Source organism: Coregonus clupeaformis, chromosome 34, assembly GCF_020615455.1.
Source record: "Coregonus clupeaformis isolate EN_2021a chromosome 34, ASM2061545v1, whole genome shotgun sequence".
In the NCBI taxonomy this organism is placed as follows: Eukaryota; Metazoa; Chordata; class Actinopteri; order Salmoniformes; family Salmonidae; genus Coregonus; species Coregonus clupeaformis.
This window is the reverse complement of record NC_059225.1, coordinates 8,175,523-8,191,350: the sequence shown is the minus strand read 5'-3', so window position 1 is coordinate 8,191,350 and position 15,828 is coordinate 8,175,523. Positions and strand designations below refer to the sequence as shown.

Genomic DNA, 15,828 nt, shown 5'->3' with positions numbered 1-15,828 from the left:
GGAAGCCGTGACTGATGTCATGGTCCTTTTATCGTGCTACTGTATAATGTAAGAATCCACAGGTTTTCCAGGAGTAAGGGTTGTCATTGCTTAAGTGCTGTTAATATCGAACGTGTACAGTATATTATTATAATTCGGTGGGTTCTTATTTGTCCTATTTCTCACACATAAGTGTGTATTAATACGCATGTGTGAAATTGGAAATGTGTTTTTTTGCATATCCCAAGTCCCCCCCTGAGACACCGTCGGAGAGTGTCACGGCCAGGCTCTGCCTTGTTGACTCTAGGATTCGAACTAGCAACATTTGGTGGTTACTGGCCCAACGTGGGACATGGGACATGGGACATGGGACACGGGAGGTGTTCCAGTATGAGCTTCCTTAATCAACCAGAGCTATAAGACCTTATGACTCACCGTATGATTTAACATGGTTTTGCATTAATGCCGTCAACATTTTATGTGTATTCCTACAGTACCTCCCATGTCTGGTTTGAATAAATCAAAGCCACGGAGTAGTTGGGTGTCATGGGATACATGAGAATCATTGGGATTGTCTCTAGTAGATGATTGTCAAATCAAAAGCGCCCAAGGATGTCGATGGCTGCTCAGTGCTCACGACACTTGATGACTAAGACAGATTTTATGTTCTCCAAAACAACAGAGAGCCAGGCGAGGTTGAAGGAGAGGGGCTGTGTCAGGTCTGCTCTCTGAAATGCCAATCTGGTGTCATCCACACTTTCAGCAGGGTGGGATCTACCCACTTTGTCAGGTACAGCTAGTGGGGTCTTTGAACTACTGTACTCCTGGCGCGTAGCATGGCTTATTGATGGTTAGGGGCTGCACTGTGATGCCAGAGGCCTTTTCTGCTCCGTTACTGTGCTCCCACTGAAACGTAGACACTTCACCCTGGCTAGCGCTGGCTAACACAGTTAACGTTGTCTCCCTGTATTGGTAATTGTAATAAATCACCCTGGCTAGCGCTGGCTAACACAGTTAACGTTGTCTCCCTGTATTGGTAATTGTAATAAATCACCCTGGCTAGCGCTGGCTAACACAGTTAACGTTGTCTCCCTGTATTGGTAATTGTAATAAATCACCCTGGCTAGCGCTGGCTAACACAGTTAACGTTGTCTCCCTGTATTGGTAATTGTAATAAATCACCCTGGCTAGCGCTGGCTAACACAGTTAACGTTGTCTCCCTGTATTGGTAATTGTAATAAATCACCCTGGCTAGCGCTGGCTAACACATTTAGCATCGCCTCGCTGTATTGCTACTCGGAACACTTCACCCTGGCAACATTGACTCCCAAGGTTAGCATGTACTGCCTGTATGGGAACTCTTTATCCTGGCTAGCGCTGGCTAACACGGCTAGCAAACTAGGGACAACTGCAGGAAGTGTGTGTTCCGCAGGCCTCTTACTAGAATAAGCTCTCCTCCATTCTACCTGCCCTTTCGCTATTTCTCTCTTTACGTCTCTTGCTTGCTTTCCCATTACCACTTTAGCTCTCTGTCTCACTCATATGTGCGCATCTCTTTCACTCTCTCCTCCTCTCATGTCCTCCGCACGCTCTCTTCCTCACACTCAATCTCCACCCGGCACAACCAGAAGAGGACTGGCCACCCCTGGGTTCCTCTCTAGGTTTCTTCCTAGGTTCCTGCCTTTCTAGGGAGTTTTTCCTAGCCACTGTTCTTCTGCATCTGCATTGCTTGCTCTTTAGGCGTTTCAGGCTGGGTATCTGTATAGCACTTTGTGACTGCTGATGTGAAAAGGACTTTATGAAAATACATTGATTGACTCAATCTCACTACCCCTCCTTGTTTCCTCTCATGCACACTCCCTCTCTCCCCTCAGGTGTGGCTGAGCTCGGCTGATGACTCAACAGTCTGACCTTCATAAGCTACAGTGCCTTCAAAGTATTCACACCCCATAGCTTTTCCCACATTTTGTTGTGTTACTGCCTGAATTTAAAATGGATTACATTGAGATTGTGTGTCACTGGCCTAAACACAATGCCCGATAATGTCAGTGGCATTAAAGATCTAGACATTTTTACAAATTAATTAAAAATGAAATGCTGAAATGCCTTGAGAATAAGTATTCAATCCCTTTGTTATGGCAAGCCTAAATAAGTTCAGGAGTAAATGTACTTAACTGTCACACTCTGGTTCTAGGACTGTGTGTTAGAGCCAGGGTGTATCTCATTTGGTGGTGTTGGGGTTGGGTGAGTTTCATTTTGTTTGTGTTTAGTGGTGATTGGTCAATGACTCCCAATCGGAGGTAACGAGTGTCAGCTGTCGGCTCGTTATCTCTGATTGGGAGCCATATATATACTGTTGTGTTTCACTGTTTGTTTGTGGGTTTTTGTTCTATGTTCAGTCTATGTACTGAGGACGTTACGGATCGTGTTTTGTTTTGTCGTTATTTCAACATTAAAGTCATGTTCACTCCCAACGCTGCGCATTGGTCCGCTCCTTCAGACGTTCGTGACAGAAAAACCCACCAAGACCAGACCAAGCAGCGTGTCCAGGAGCTGAAGGGCGATAATTGGAAACAGAGGAGCGAGAATTGGGCGAGAATGATGGAGGCCTGGTCCACGGAGAGGAGAGACCCCCAGAAAATTTTTTAGGGGGGCTCACGACGTCGGGGCAGCAGGTGTACGGGTTGGAGGAGTGCAGGAGGTTGGCAGATATGGCCGCCAGTTTAAGGGGGCCACTGGTTACGAAGGGGATGGAAAGTGTGGAGGCACGGCGAGAGGTACTGGGGGTGTTTCCAGTCCGGTCCGGCCCGTTCCTGATCCCCGTGTAGGGCCAGGGGTGTGTGTCCCCAGTGCGGTTCTGCCTGTCCCTGCTCAACGCACCGAGCCTACGGGGTGCGTCGTCAGCCCTGTCCAGCCAGAGCCGTCCGCCAGACAGGATCAGCCAGAGCCTTCCGCCAGACAGGATCAGCCAGAGCCTTCCGCCAGACAGGATCAGCCAGAGCCTTCCGCCAGCCATGAGCAGCCAGATCCTTCCGCCAGCCATGAGCAGCCAGATCCGTCAGCCAGCCATGAGCAGCCAGATCCGTCAGCCATCCATGAGCAGCCAGATCCGTCAGCCAGCCATGAGCAGCCAGATCCGTCAGCCAGCCATGAGCCGGCCAGCCAGGATCCGTCAGAGCCGTCCAGCCAGGATCCGCCAGAGCCGTCCAGCCGGGATCCGCCAGAGCCGTCCAGCCGGGATCCGCCAGAGCCTTCCAGCCAGGATCCGCCAGAGCCGTCCAGCCGGGATCCGCCAGAGCCGTCCAGCCGGGATCCGCCAGAGCCGTCCAGCCGGGATCCGCCAGAGCCTTCCAGCCGGGATCCGCCAGAGCCTTCCAGCCAGGATCCGCCAGAGCCGTCCAGCCGGGATCCGCCAGAGCCGTCCAGCCGGGATCCGCCAGAGCCTTCCAGCCAGGATCCGCCAGAGCCGTCCAGCCAGGATCCGTCAGAGCCGTCCAGCCGGGATCCGTCAGAGCCGTCCAGCCGGGATCCGCCAGAGCCTTCCAGCCAGGATCCGCCAGAGCCGTCCAGCCGGGATCCGCCAGAGCCTTCCAGCCGGGATCCGCCAGAGCCGTCCAGCCGGGATCCGCCAGAGCCGTCCAGCCGGGATCCGCCAGAGCCTTCCAGCCGGGATCCGCCAGAGCCGTCCAGCCGGGATCCGTCAGAGCCGTCCAGCCGGGATCCGCCAGAGCCGTCCAGCCGGGATCCGCCAGAGCCGTCCAGCCGGGATCCGCCAGAGCCGTCCAGCCAGGATCCACGCACCAAGCCAGGGGCGCGTGTCGTCAGTCCGGTTCCGGCCAGCGGGGCTAGACAGGCCCAGGGGTACTTTGGGGGGTTGGAGAGGAAGTGGGGAGGAAGCCCGGAGCCGGAGCCTCCGCCGAGGGAGGAATGCCCACCCAGCCCTCCCCTGTTTGCTTGTAGTTAGGCGCGGTCGCAGTCCGCGCCTTTGGGAGTACTGTCACACTCTGGTTCTAGGACTGTGTGTTAGAGCCAGGGTGTATCTCATTTGGTGGTGTTGGGGTTGGGTGAGTTTCATTTTGTTTGTGTTTAGTGGTGATTGGTCAATGACTCCCAATCGGAGGTAACGAGTGTCAGCTGTCGGCTCGTTATCTCTGATTGGGAGCCATATATATACTGTTGTGTTTCACTGTTTGTTTGTGGGTTTTTGTTCTATGTTCAGTCTATGTACTGAGGACGTTACGGATCGTGTTTTGTTTTGTCGTTATTTCAACATTAAAGTCATGTTCACTCCCAACGCTGCGCTTTGGTCGTATTTCATAGGCGATCGTGACATTAACAAGTCACATAATAAGTTGCATGCACTCTTTGTGAAATAATAGTGGTTAACATGATTTTTGAATGATTACCTCATCTCTGTACCCCACACATACAATTATCTGTAAGGTCCCTCAGTCGAGCAGTGAATGTCAAACACAGATTCAACCACAAAGACCAGGGAGGTTTTCCAATGCCTCGCAAAGAACGGCACCTATTGGTAGAGGAGTAAGAAAAATAGCTGACATTGAATATCCCTTTGAGCATGGTGAAGTTATTCATTACACTTTGGATGGTGTATCAATACACCCAGTCACTACAAAGATACAAGCGTCCTTCCTAACTCAGTTGCCGGAGAGGAAGGAAACCGCTCAGCGATTTCACCATGAGGCCAATGGTGACTTTTAAAACAGTTACAGAGTTTAATGGCTGTGATAGGAGAAAACTGAGGATGGATCAACAACATGACCCAATACAATTCCTGGCCCAGTAACAAAGAATGCTAACTTTATGCTCTGGATTAACCCAGTTCTACCTCATAGTCCATTAAACTCTACAGTTCATTAATAATAATTCACCATAGTGCTTACTAAGATGACATTGAATGTTCCTGAGTGGTCTAGTTACAGTTTTGACTTTTGATTGGGTTGAAAATCTATGGCAAAACTTGAAAATTCCTGTCTAGCAATGATCAACAACTAACTTGACAGAGCTTGAATAATTTTTTAAAAGAATAATATGCAAATATTGTACAATCCAGGTGTGCAAAGCTCTTAGAGACTTACCCAAAAAGACTCACAGCTGTAATTGCTGCCAAAGGTGATTCTAACATGTATTGACTTAGGGGTGTGAATACTTATGTAAATAAGATATTTCTGTAATTAATTTTCTATAATTTTCGACAATTTTCAAAAACATGTTTTCACTTTGTCTTTATGGGGTATTGTGTGTAGATGGGTAAAATAAAATAAGTGAAATTTTCATGGCAAAGAGGGACTTTGCAATTAATTGCAATTCATCTGATCAATCTTCATGACATTCTGGAGTATATGCAAATTGCCATCATCAAAACTGAGGCAGCAGACTTTGTGAAAATTAGTATTTGTGTCATTCCTAAAACTTTTGACCACGACTGTAGGTTAGGCTAAGAAGACTGCATGCTCATCTTAGCTTTTCTCTAGCATTCTGTCTGTTTGTCAGTAGCTCTCACTCACTGTAGGCCAAGTTGTTTAACCGAGAGCCAGCGGCGCTTAACTTTTCGCAGGGGGGAAGAGCGGGGCTAGGCCTCCTTGGGGGGGCACACTGTAGCCAGCCTCTGTGCCTTCGTCAGAAGGGGAATGTTTTTCCCGTGGCACCACAGAACTGAGTCAAGGGGATCAATTTCCTGGCCTGGCTAGATCTAGCCTTTCGGAGCTAATGGGAGATTAGCTGGGAAGTTTCAGTTCCAAAACGTCTCTGGGAGCCGCCCGCCTGTTCTTCACACGGGGTGGGGGGGGGCTATTTACGAGGAGATTGACACCTCTAAATATGGTGTGGGGGGGCTATTTAGGACGAGGACGACGCCTCTAAATAGGGTGTGGAGGAGGGTGATGTAGAAGAGATGTTTTCCCACCCCTGCTGTTCATCTATGCGACCGGGGTAATTACAGCGGGCATTGAGGGTTCACGGAGGGTTTGGCTGGCCAGGAATCAGGTGGTGTAGGGGGTATCAGGTTTCTGTTACCACTGGGAGGTACTTAGTATAGAGTCTTTTGATTAGCCGCCCCACTACCTTTATTTTAGTGGATGTCTAGTATCCATTATGTTTCTGAAAGACACTCAGAGTATGAAGAGGGTAATTGCTCGTCTTGGGGTAATGGTGTAATGAGAGCTATTAAGAGGATCTGTTCAGTGTTTTAGCCTTTCTTGTGGCACGGAATATGAATAGTCTCTCTCTCTCTCTCTCTCGTGCCATAGAGGCCATTTTCCTTATAGATATCTGTAAAGAGGCTATGTTCTGCAGCAGCTCCACTGGGGGTTTAGTAAGTAGTGGAATTAAAGGAAAGGGCTTAATGAGGTTTTCTCTCTCTAAAGTCAACTCTATCTGTACCACTCATGTCAGACAGAGCAACGCTTTCCTCTCAACGACAACAACAGTATTGACAAAGCTTCTGGAATGTTTTCTCATCGTTCATTATCAGAATACCTTGTTGAACTATGGGTTTAAAATCGTTTTGGGGAAGCTATGTTGAAATATTTGTCAGCTATTTTGGGGGGTGGGGGGAGGTTTGCACTGATTCATTGTCTATTCAAGGGATGTTTTCATGGAGAGGAGGATATTATGTCTGCGTGTGAGTAACACTGGCCTCTCTCTCTCTCCTCCCCTTTCCCCTACCGCAGGTATTGGTAAGAACGTTATCTGCGACCGCACCGCCACCCCGCTGGATGCCTTCCGCATGATGTCGGCCGCCCAGTACTACCCCAAACTGCTGAGCATCATGGGTAACGTGCTGCGCTTCCTGCCCGCCTTTGTACGGATGAAGGAGCTAGTTGAGGAGGGCTACGTGGGGGAGCTACTGGTCTGCGAGGCCCAGGTCCACAGCCGCAGCCTGTTGGGTAAGAAGTACAACTGGAGCTGTGACGACCTGATGGGCGGTGGGGGGCTGCACTCGGTGGGCACCTACATCATCGACCTGCTCACCTTCCTGACGGGCCAGCGGGCGGCCAAAGTGCACGGCTTCCTCAAGACGTTCGTCAAGCAGACGGAGCACATCTGCGGCATCCGCCAGATCACCAGCGACGACTTCAGCACCTTCCAGATGGTGCTGGAGGGCGGCGCCTGCTGCACCGTCACGCTCAACTTCAACATGCCTGGCGACTTCCGCCAGGAGGTGATTGTGGTGGGCACGGTGGGCCGGCTGACGGTCAGAGGCACGGACCTGTACGGCCAGAAGAACACCATGGAGGGAGGGCCGGAGCTACTTCTGAAGGACAGCACCCCTCTGGAGAAGGCCTCCCTACCTGAGAAGGCTTTCAGCGACATCCCCTCGCCCTACCTGATAGGAACCATTTGCATGGTGCAGGCGGTGCGGCAGGCCTTCGAGGACCAGGATGACCGGCGCACGTGGGACGGAAGGCCGCTGACTATGGCGGCCACCTTCGAGGACTGCCTGTACGCACTGTGCGTGGTGGACACCATTAAGAAGTCCAACCAGTGTGGCGAGTGGCAGAACATTGAGGTCATGAAAGAGGAGCCCGAGGTAAGCCCGGCCTACCTGATCAGCGAGGCCATGCGGCGCAGCAGGATGTCACTCTACTGCTAAAACTGGCACCAAAATGGCCGACTGGGGTCGAGAGAGCTGTCACTGTGCCCTCATTGGCTGTCTGGCTGAACAATAGGGGGATAAGGGTCCTGTTTCCCGATTCTCTTGTTCCCTAAATGATGTGAACAGCGATGAACTCGCCTCGATCTCTCCGTCCTCTTTCCTGCTCGACCTATTCTGGATGAATACGCCTCACGTTGTGAGTCTGCAAAAGCGAAGGAATAGAGAACATCTCCAAAAAGAAAAAGCAGTTTCTATGGACGCTACACTCGGGGACAACAGAGTGGTTTTACTGTACCTCTAGAGAGATGAATGTTTAAACCCCAGGGGGCTTGAGTGGTTCAGTCCCTGTCTCTGTGTATGTGTGCTGTGTATGTGTGTGTGAAACCAGAGTGCAAAAACGCCGAAAAATTACATAGTTTGGCTGGTAGGGCTTTTAGTGAAGTCCCCCACCCCTCCGGTGAAGTATGCAATAAATCCACCCAGAGCTGCATGCTCGTGGAATTATGTCATCCAGCCTGAATCAATGCCTGCTTCTCGTTTCTGTAGTAACGTCCTTATGCAATAGACAGACACGTCATCTGTGGATGGCGACGCAATCCCGTGCTATGCTGTGAGTAAAGCCTGGGCACATGTTTTCTATCTCAAGGTCATTCCTGTTGCTTAGTTAGCCGGCTAGGTTAGCATCTGCATGCGCTAAAGCTTCTTACACAATGGCGACAATATAGGGTTAAACAATCGGTACTAAGCCTCCGGGGGTAGTGCATGGATGGGACACTAGCACGCATCAAGCCTTCAGATTAAGCCCTTTAAGACATCCACTAGGAACACTCTGCGAGTTTGTGACTTTTTTAATAGTCTGTGTGAATATGTAGCTTAGTACTACTAACAGAAGAACATGGGTTAATTATTTTATTTTTTTGAGAGAAGAGCACTGATTTCACTTGGTCATTTTTACTCATCGCCGTCCACAGGAGAGAATAGCTCATGTTGACCTACAAGCCAAAACATTAGATTTTTTGTATTTTATTCAAGCGCTATCTTTATCGTTTTCCCAATGTTGATTATTGCTACATCAGCATCTGCACAAGCCTACATGTCTCGTTTTAAAATGTGTCATGATATAAATGTGCTGTTTTTGTATTTTAGTTGTTTTTAAACTACGCTGCAAAACAAAATGACGGGAAACTGGAAAATGTTTTGATAAACGCACTGTTCAGTATAAAAGTATTCATTTTTTTGTGTTTTGGACTGATCCGTACTGGGGTTGTCTAGTTAGTGGGAGACCGGTGAGGTGAGAGAGACCTTTGAGAATTCAGCTCCTTACGTGTGTTGGTTCTGTCTGTGGGATGTCTGAAGACACAATGACTACTGGGAAATGACTACTGTGGTTGGAGTATAGAAACCTTTTTGAAACGTGGTCCTCATTTATATTCCATTTTGATAGGTGTGGCCATTTTGAAGAATTCTATCAACTTTCCTTAGGCCTCAACAAGCACGCTTTGAAGCTATTCAACAGTTATCTGTCCAGTCAGTCACCCATTTTGCCCTGTATTCATGTCTCACCAATGTGGTATTGTGATTGACAGTGGGTTTTGTAACGTTTTATATTTTTTCGGACCATGCTCCAGTAAGTTTATTAGGCATTCCACAGAGGTTTGAAGTTAGCTTTAGCTTTGTTCATTGACTCTCACAGGCTGTGATCTTACATTCATTTATCTGTTCCCAAGCAACAAGACACGCTCCTCACCGAGATTTGCCCGGTTATGAAACTCTGGAAACACTATCTCACTTTCAGATAGGGTAACCTGATGTGTCCAACACGTGCCCCCATAGAAACATAAGATATCTCACTCACGATAACACATCAAACCTATAACTATTGTACCCTTGTACGTTCTATTCTCATAATAGCTTAATATCAACAACAAGAAATTAAATAAAGTTTTTATTCTACAAATGTAGGATCTTAATTTGATCACCCTGTTGCAGAAGAACTTTCCTGCAATGCAGGAAATGTAAAACTTTTGTAGTGTATTTGAGGTTTAATAAGGCTTCTGAAATTTGTAATTTTCTATTTGAATTTCTGACTTGATTTTCCTTTCCGAAAAATGTATGAACCCCTACAAAAAATTTCATTAATTAGAATCCACATAATAATTAACATTTCCTGTTGCTGCAGGATTATTTTCCTGCTGTAGCAAACTGGCTCAAATTAAGATCTTACATTTGTATGTCCGCTGAGGGCTCTTGCGCCGTAAACATCCCACTGGGCACACACTGGTTGAATCAACGTTGTTTCCATGGAATTTCAATGAAATTACGTTGAACTAACTTGGAATAGACATCGAATTGACGTCTGTGCCAAGTGGGATACCTTCACCTATTCAATGAAACCTCGAACTGGAATATTGGATTTAGATTTTGGTCTAAATTCTCAGTTCTGGACATTCCAGGGCCTATATTCACTAGAGTACGAGTGCTGATCTAGGATCGGGTCCTCCCTGTCTTATTCGTTATGATCTGAAAGTTAAAACCTGATCCTAGATGCTTTGTGAATAGGGGCCTTGGTCTCATAAAGAGTTGCACTCTTTAGTGTAAGAATCCCCTGATCCATGTCTTGGTATTATGTACTTGACCATCCTAATTCTTTATCCCCCTCTGTTCCTAAGCTGGATCTATGGCCTCGTTCCAAACCAAACCGCTCCTCTAAAGCTGCACCCAGAGAGGAAGTCTGTGAGGATTCCCTTTTGAGGCCTGATAGGGAGGAGGTAGGACCCATGGTTTAGTCCCCAGTCTTCCAGTCTGGATGGAGCCCTATAGCTTTACTGGATGAAATCAAAACCCTAAGTAAACCCTTGAGAATTTGACCACGAAGACCGCTAACACTTCACATTAAACGTTTTGTTCCCCCCCCCCATGCTAAATCAGACATTTTATCAGGTAGCATCAATGAAGGACAGAAACGATCAAAGTAGAGAGGAATCCCTATAGCGGTTTGATCTGGCACAAACCTACATCTTGATAAGGTGCTCTAGAGGCCATTTTCTTAAATGTTCAGGCAAGTTTATGACAATTGCGTTTTTGGTATTTTAGTCGTTGAATATTGAATGTGTGAAATGAGAAATTGCTGTCGTAGAAGATGTCATGCATTTGATGTCTGCTGACACATTTTTTTTTTTATTAAACATTTTAATTTAATGTCTTCATGCTATTTTTTTTGTTGCTTTTTATAAAGTGGACGTTTCAGGTCACAGCTAATGTTGGTTAAGTTCTATGATAAAATGGACAACTGCTGTATCACCATCAAACTGCAACAACTGGGATATTTAATAATGTAGTGTGTGCATTGCTGCACCTTCTCTGAGACACTGGAGTCACGGTCTGTCTGTGGTATAAAAAAAAAAAGACAAGTCATATTGCCAATTCCTTATTGTCATTGTCTGTGGTGTTTTAGGGTGCATATTCTAGGCTTAAAAAAAAGAAAAGGAAAAAGACAACTTGAAACATGGAGGAGATGTTACAGTTTGTGTGTGCTAGTTCTGCTTCGTTGGCTGAAATGTGAATATTTGAGATATTCTCCTTGCTGTGCCAGCATTTACAAACACTTAAGGAGATTGGGGGTTCCTGATTTAATAGATATAGTAATCAGTGTGATTAGATAGATTTGGGAAACAAAGACTTTAAAATGTGGTTTGGCCACTTGACCTCCCTCACCCGCTCTCCCTGCCTTCTGTGCCCTAGGGGGGGGGGGGGGTCACTCTTTTCATAATGAGAGAAGCACCCTCAGTTCGTCACCTAGCAACTGTGGCAGCCACTGTGCCAACACTCGGCCATCATGGATTTCTTTCCACTTTCTCTCTCATTCTCTCTTTTTCTCGGTCTCTGTTTCTGTCTTTCTCTCTCACTATTTATCTTCTTCTGTCTCTCATTCTCTTACACCCCCCCCTTGCCTTTTAAACTGTAAGATGAACTATGATATTGATAGATTTCCCCTACATTCCACTTACCATACAGTGCCCTTATTCATTATGGCACAGACAAAGCAACCACCGGGCAAGGAAGCTTACACTGAACCTGCTTATTTAGATGAAAATATAGTTATTGTTGTTGATTATGATGATGGCGATGATGGTAATTTTAGATTTGAAGTCCAATGTCAATAGAGACATGATGGCAGTAAACTAGAGTCAGTATAGCAAACGACTACTGCCGTTTGTTTACCTTTCACACTGAGTAAACCCTAAACCCTACTCCTTGCCCAAGTGTCTGTTTCCTTGACTACAGGCTGGAGTGGCAGTTGTTTAGCCCAATAGTCCCAGACTCCCGGCTCCTTCGTTTCCTGGGCTCAGGAGGTCAGAGGTGGTGACCACTGAAAAGGGATCCTCCCTCAACAGGTTTGTAAATGCTGGTACAGTAATTACAATTGCTGTATTGCTCTGTTCATGTTGAAGGGAATGTCCATCTTGATGCTGTATTGACGTTTGTTGACTCTATTGTACTGTATGTATATCGTGGACGCATGGACCTTTGGTATATATTGAACCAACAGGCTCATATTTATCAGTCTTAAACTAGAGAATGTATTGTAGGAATATATTCATATCTATATTTTCTATATATCAGAAAATGACAGTTGTGGTTTGGGAGTTGGGTTGATAGGTAGGGTGGGTGTCAGGGAGTTGGGTTGACAGGTTAGGGTGGGTTGTCAGGGAGTTGGGTTGACAGGTTAGGGTGGGTGTCAGGGAGTTGGGTTGACAGATTAGGGTGGGTGTCAGGGAGTTGGGTTGACAGGTTAGGGTGGGTTGTCAGGGAGTTGGGTTGACAGGTTAGGGTGGGTGTCAGGGAGTTGGGTTGACAGATTAGGGTGGGTGTCAGGGAGTTGGGTTGACAGATTAGGGTGGGTGTCAGGGAGTTGGGTTGAGAGGGTGGGTGGGTGTCGGAGTTGGGTTGACAGGTTAGGGTGGGTTGTCAGGGAGTTGGGTTGACAGATTAGGGTGGGTGTCAGGGAGTTGGGTTGAGAGGGTGGGTGGGTGTCAGAGTTGGGTTGACAGGTTAGGGTGGGTTGTCAGGGAGTTGGGTTGACAGATTAGGGTGGGTGTCAGGGAGTTGGGTTGAGAGATTGGGTGGGTGTCGGAGTTGGGTTGACAGGTTAGGGTGGGTTGTCAGGGAGTTGGGTTGACAGATTAGGGTGGGTGTCAGGGAGTTGGGTTGACAGATTAGGGTGGGTGTCGGAGTTGGGTTGACAGATTAGGGTGGGTGTCGGAGTTGGGTTGACAGGTAGGGTGGGTGTCAGGGAGTTGGGTTGACAGATTAGGGTGGGTGTCAGGGAGTTGGGTTGACAGTATAGGGTGAGTGTCAGGGAGTTGGGTTGACAGATTAGGGTGGGTGTCAGGGAGTTGGGTTGACAGGTTAGGGTGGGTGTCAGGGAGTTGGGTTGACAGGATAGGGTGGGTGTCAGGGAGTTGGGTTGACAGATTAGGGTGGGTGTCAGGGAGTTGGGTTGTCAGGGGGTTGGGTTGTCAGGGAGTTGGGTTGTCAGGGAGTTGGGTTGTCAGGAGGTTGGGTTGTCAGGGAGTTGGGTTGTCAGGGCGTTGGGTTGTCAGGGTGTTGGGTTGTCAGTAACAGCTGTCCTCTTTTCTTTGTTTGCTGTATATGGAAAGGCATGGTCACGTGTCTGTTAATGGAGCCCCCCTTCATTCCTTAGCCTGGCTCTGTGAACCCTGTGTTCTACTGTCTGATCTTCCTGCTCCAGTAGTGTGTGTGTGTGTGTGTGTGTGTGTACTACTAGTAAGAGAACGTGTGTGTGTGCATGTGTGTGTGTGTGTGAGTGTGTGCATGTGTGTTGTTTGGAGGAAATGTGTCTTGACCTGACCCCATCACCCTGGTGTTCAACAACATGGTTTACGGCTTCAGAACTTGTCCGATGCTGCAGTTTAATGGATTAAAATAAATGCTACCTACCTACCCTTTGTCATGGTTTCCTTTCTTCACTGCATCACAGCCTTTTCACTGCAAATGGTCTGGAAATCCAGGCGTCACCATGATTCATATTCATACACATCAGTAGTTCTACATTTACCATACATACATACATACATACATACATACATACATACATACATACATACATACATACATACATACATACAGTGAGGGAAAAAAGTATTTGATCCCCTGCTGATTTTGTATGTTTGCCCACTGACAAAGACATGATCAGTCTATAATTTTAATGGTAGGTTTATTTGAACAGTGAGAGACAGAATAACAACAAAAACATCCAGAAAAACGCATGTCAAAAATGTTATAAATTGATTTGCATTTTAATGAGGGAAATAAGTATTTGACCCCCTCTCAATCAGAAAGATTTCTGGCTCCCAGGTGTCTTTTATACAGGTAACAAAATGAGATTAGGAGCACACTCTTAAAGGGAGTGCTCCTAATCTCAGTTTGTTAACTGTATAAAAGACACCTGTCCACAGAAGCAATGAATCAATCAGATTCCAAACTCTCCACCATGGCCAAGACCAAAGAGCTCTCCAAGGATGTCAGGGACAAGATTGTAGACCTACACAAGGCTGGAATGGGCTACAAGACCATCGCCAAACAGCTTGGTGAGAAGGTGACAACAGTTGGTGTGATTATTCGCAAATGGAAGAAACACAAAAGAACTGTCAAACTCCCTCGGCCTGGGGCTCCATGCAAGATCTCACCTCGTGGAGTTGCAATGATCATGAGAACGGTGAGGAATCAGCCCAGAACTACACGGGAGGATCTTGTCAATGATCTCAAGGCTGCTGGGACCATAGTCACCAAGAAAACAAATGGTAACACACTATGTCGTGAAGGACTGAAATCCTGCAGCGCCCGCAAGGTCCCCCTGCTCAAGAAAGCACATATACAGGCCTGTCTGAAGTTTGCCAATGAACATCTGAATGATTCAGAGGAGAACTGGGTGAAAGTGTTGTGGTCAGATGAGACCAAAATGGAGCTCTTTGGCATCAACTCAACTCGCCGTGTTTGGAGGAGGAGGAATGCTGCCTATGACCCCAAGAACACCATCCCCACTGTCAAACATGGAGGTGGAAACATTATGCTTTGGGGGTGTTTTTCTGCTAAGGGGACAGGACAACTTCACCGCATCAAAGGGACGATGGACGGGGCCATGTACCATCAAATCTTGGGTGAGAACCGCCTTCCCTCAGCCAGGGCATTGAAAATGGGTCGTGGATGGGTATACCAGCATGACAATGACCCAAAATACACGGCCAAGGCAACAAAGGAGTGGCTCAAGAAGAAGCACATTAAGGTCCTGGAGTGGCCTAGCCAGTCTCCAGACCTTAATCCCATAGAAAATCTGTGGAGGGAGCTGAAGGTTCGAGTTGCCAAACGTCAGCATAGAAACCTTAATGACTTGGAGTAGATATGCAAAGAGGATTAGGACAGAATCCCTCATGAGATGTGTGCAAACCTGGTGGCCAACTACAAGAAACGTCTGACCTCTGTGATTGCCAACAAGGGTTTTGCCACCAAGTAGTAAGTCATGTTTTGCAGAGGGGTCAAATACTTATTTCCCTCATTAAAATGCAAATCAATTTATAACATTTTTTACATGCGTTTTTCTGGATATTGTTGTTGTTATTCTGTCTCTCACTGTTCAAATAAACGTACCATTAAAATTATAGACTGATAATGTCTTTGTTAGTGGGCAAACGTACAAAATCAGCAGGGGATCAAATACTTTTCATACATGCATACATCCATCCCTCCATACGTTAACTCACATTTACCCATCATGCAGTGCATGAACTGACCAGGCCCCAGGAGAGCGGTCTAGTGTGATGTGGTAGAACGTGTTTGTAGGCCATCTGTGTGTCTTGGAAGTCATTAGCTAGGTTTTGGCGAGTCGCACTGTGCTGCTACGGTAGCAGATTATGACCTGTAGTGACTCTGAAAGACTGCACGGTTCCACTCACCCTTTCATCCTTCTCCCCTCTCCCTCCATCTCCTCACACACACATATATATTAGCCTTTTCCAGTTGCGGCAAACCAGAGTGATGAGATTAGCTTGAACACTGACATGTACACATTTCACAGCTGACTTGGGTTTTCCCATTTGGTGTTTTTAACCTCCTAACAGCAGTACGACCATCTTTATGGAGATGCTGACCGAGGCCTTCTGCTGCCACCTAGTGACTGGAACAGAAACTGCCTGTCCTCTCCACAACCACTA

General features: G+C 47.1%; 1 protein-coding gene across 1 annotated transcript in view; it reads left to right on the top strand.

Annotated features, from left to right (window-relative positions):
* Positions 1-10,795, top strand: part of LOC121549720 (glucose-fructose oxidoreductase domain-containing protein 1) — a 45,223-nt gene extending 34,428 nt beyond the window's left edge. Inside the window, exon 2 of the mRNA XM_041861563.2 lies at positions 6,672-10,795. Within this exon, the coding sequence (XP_041717497.1) occupies positions 6,672-7,594 (923 nt within the window). The 3' untranslated portion in view covers positions 7,595-10,795. The remainder of the gene's footprint in view (positions 1-6,671) is intronic.
* Positions 10,796-15,828: the final 5,033 nt, after the last annotated feature.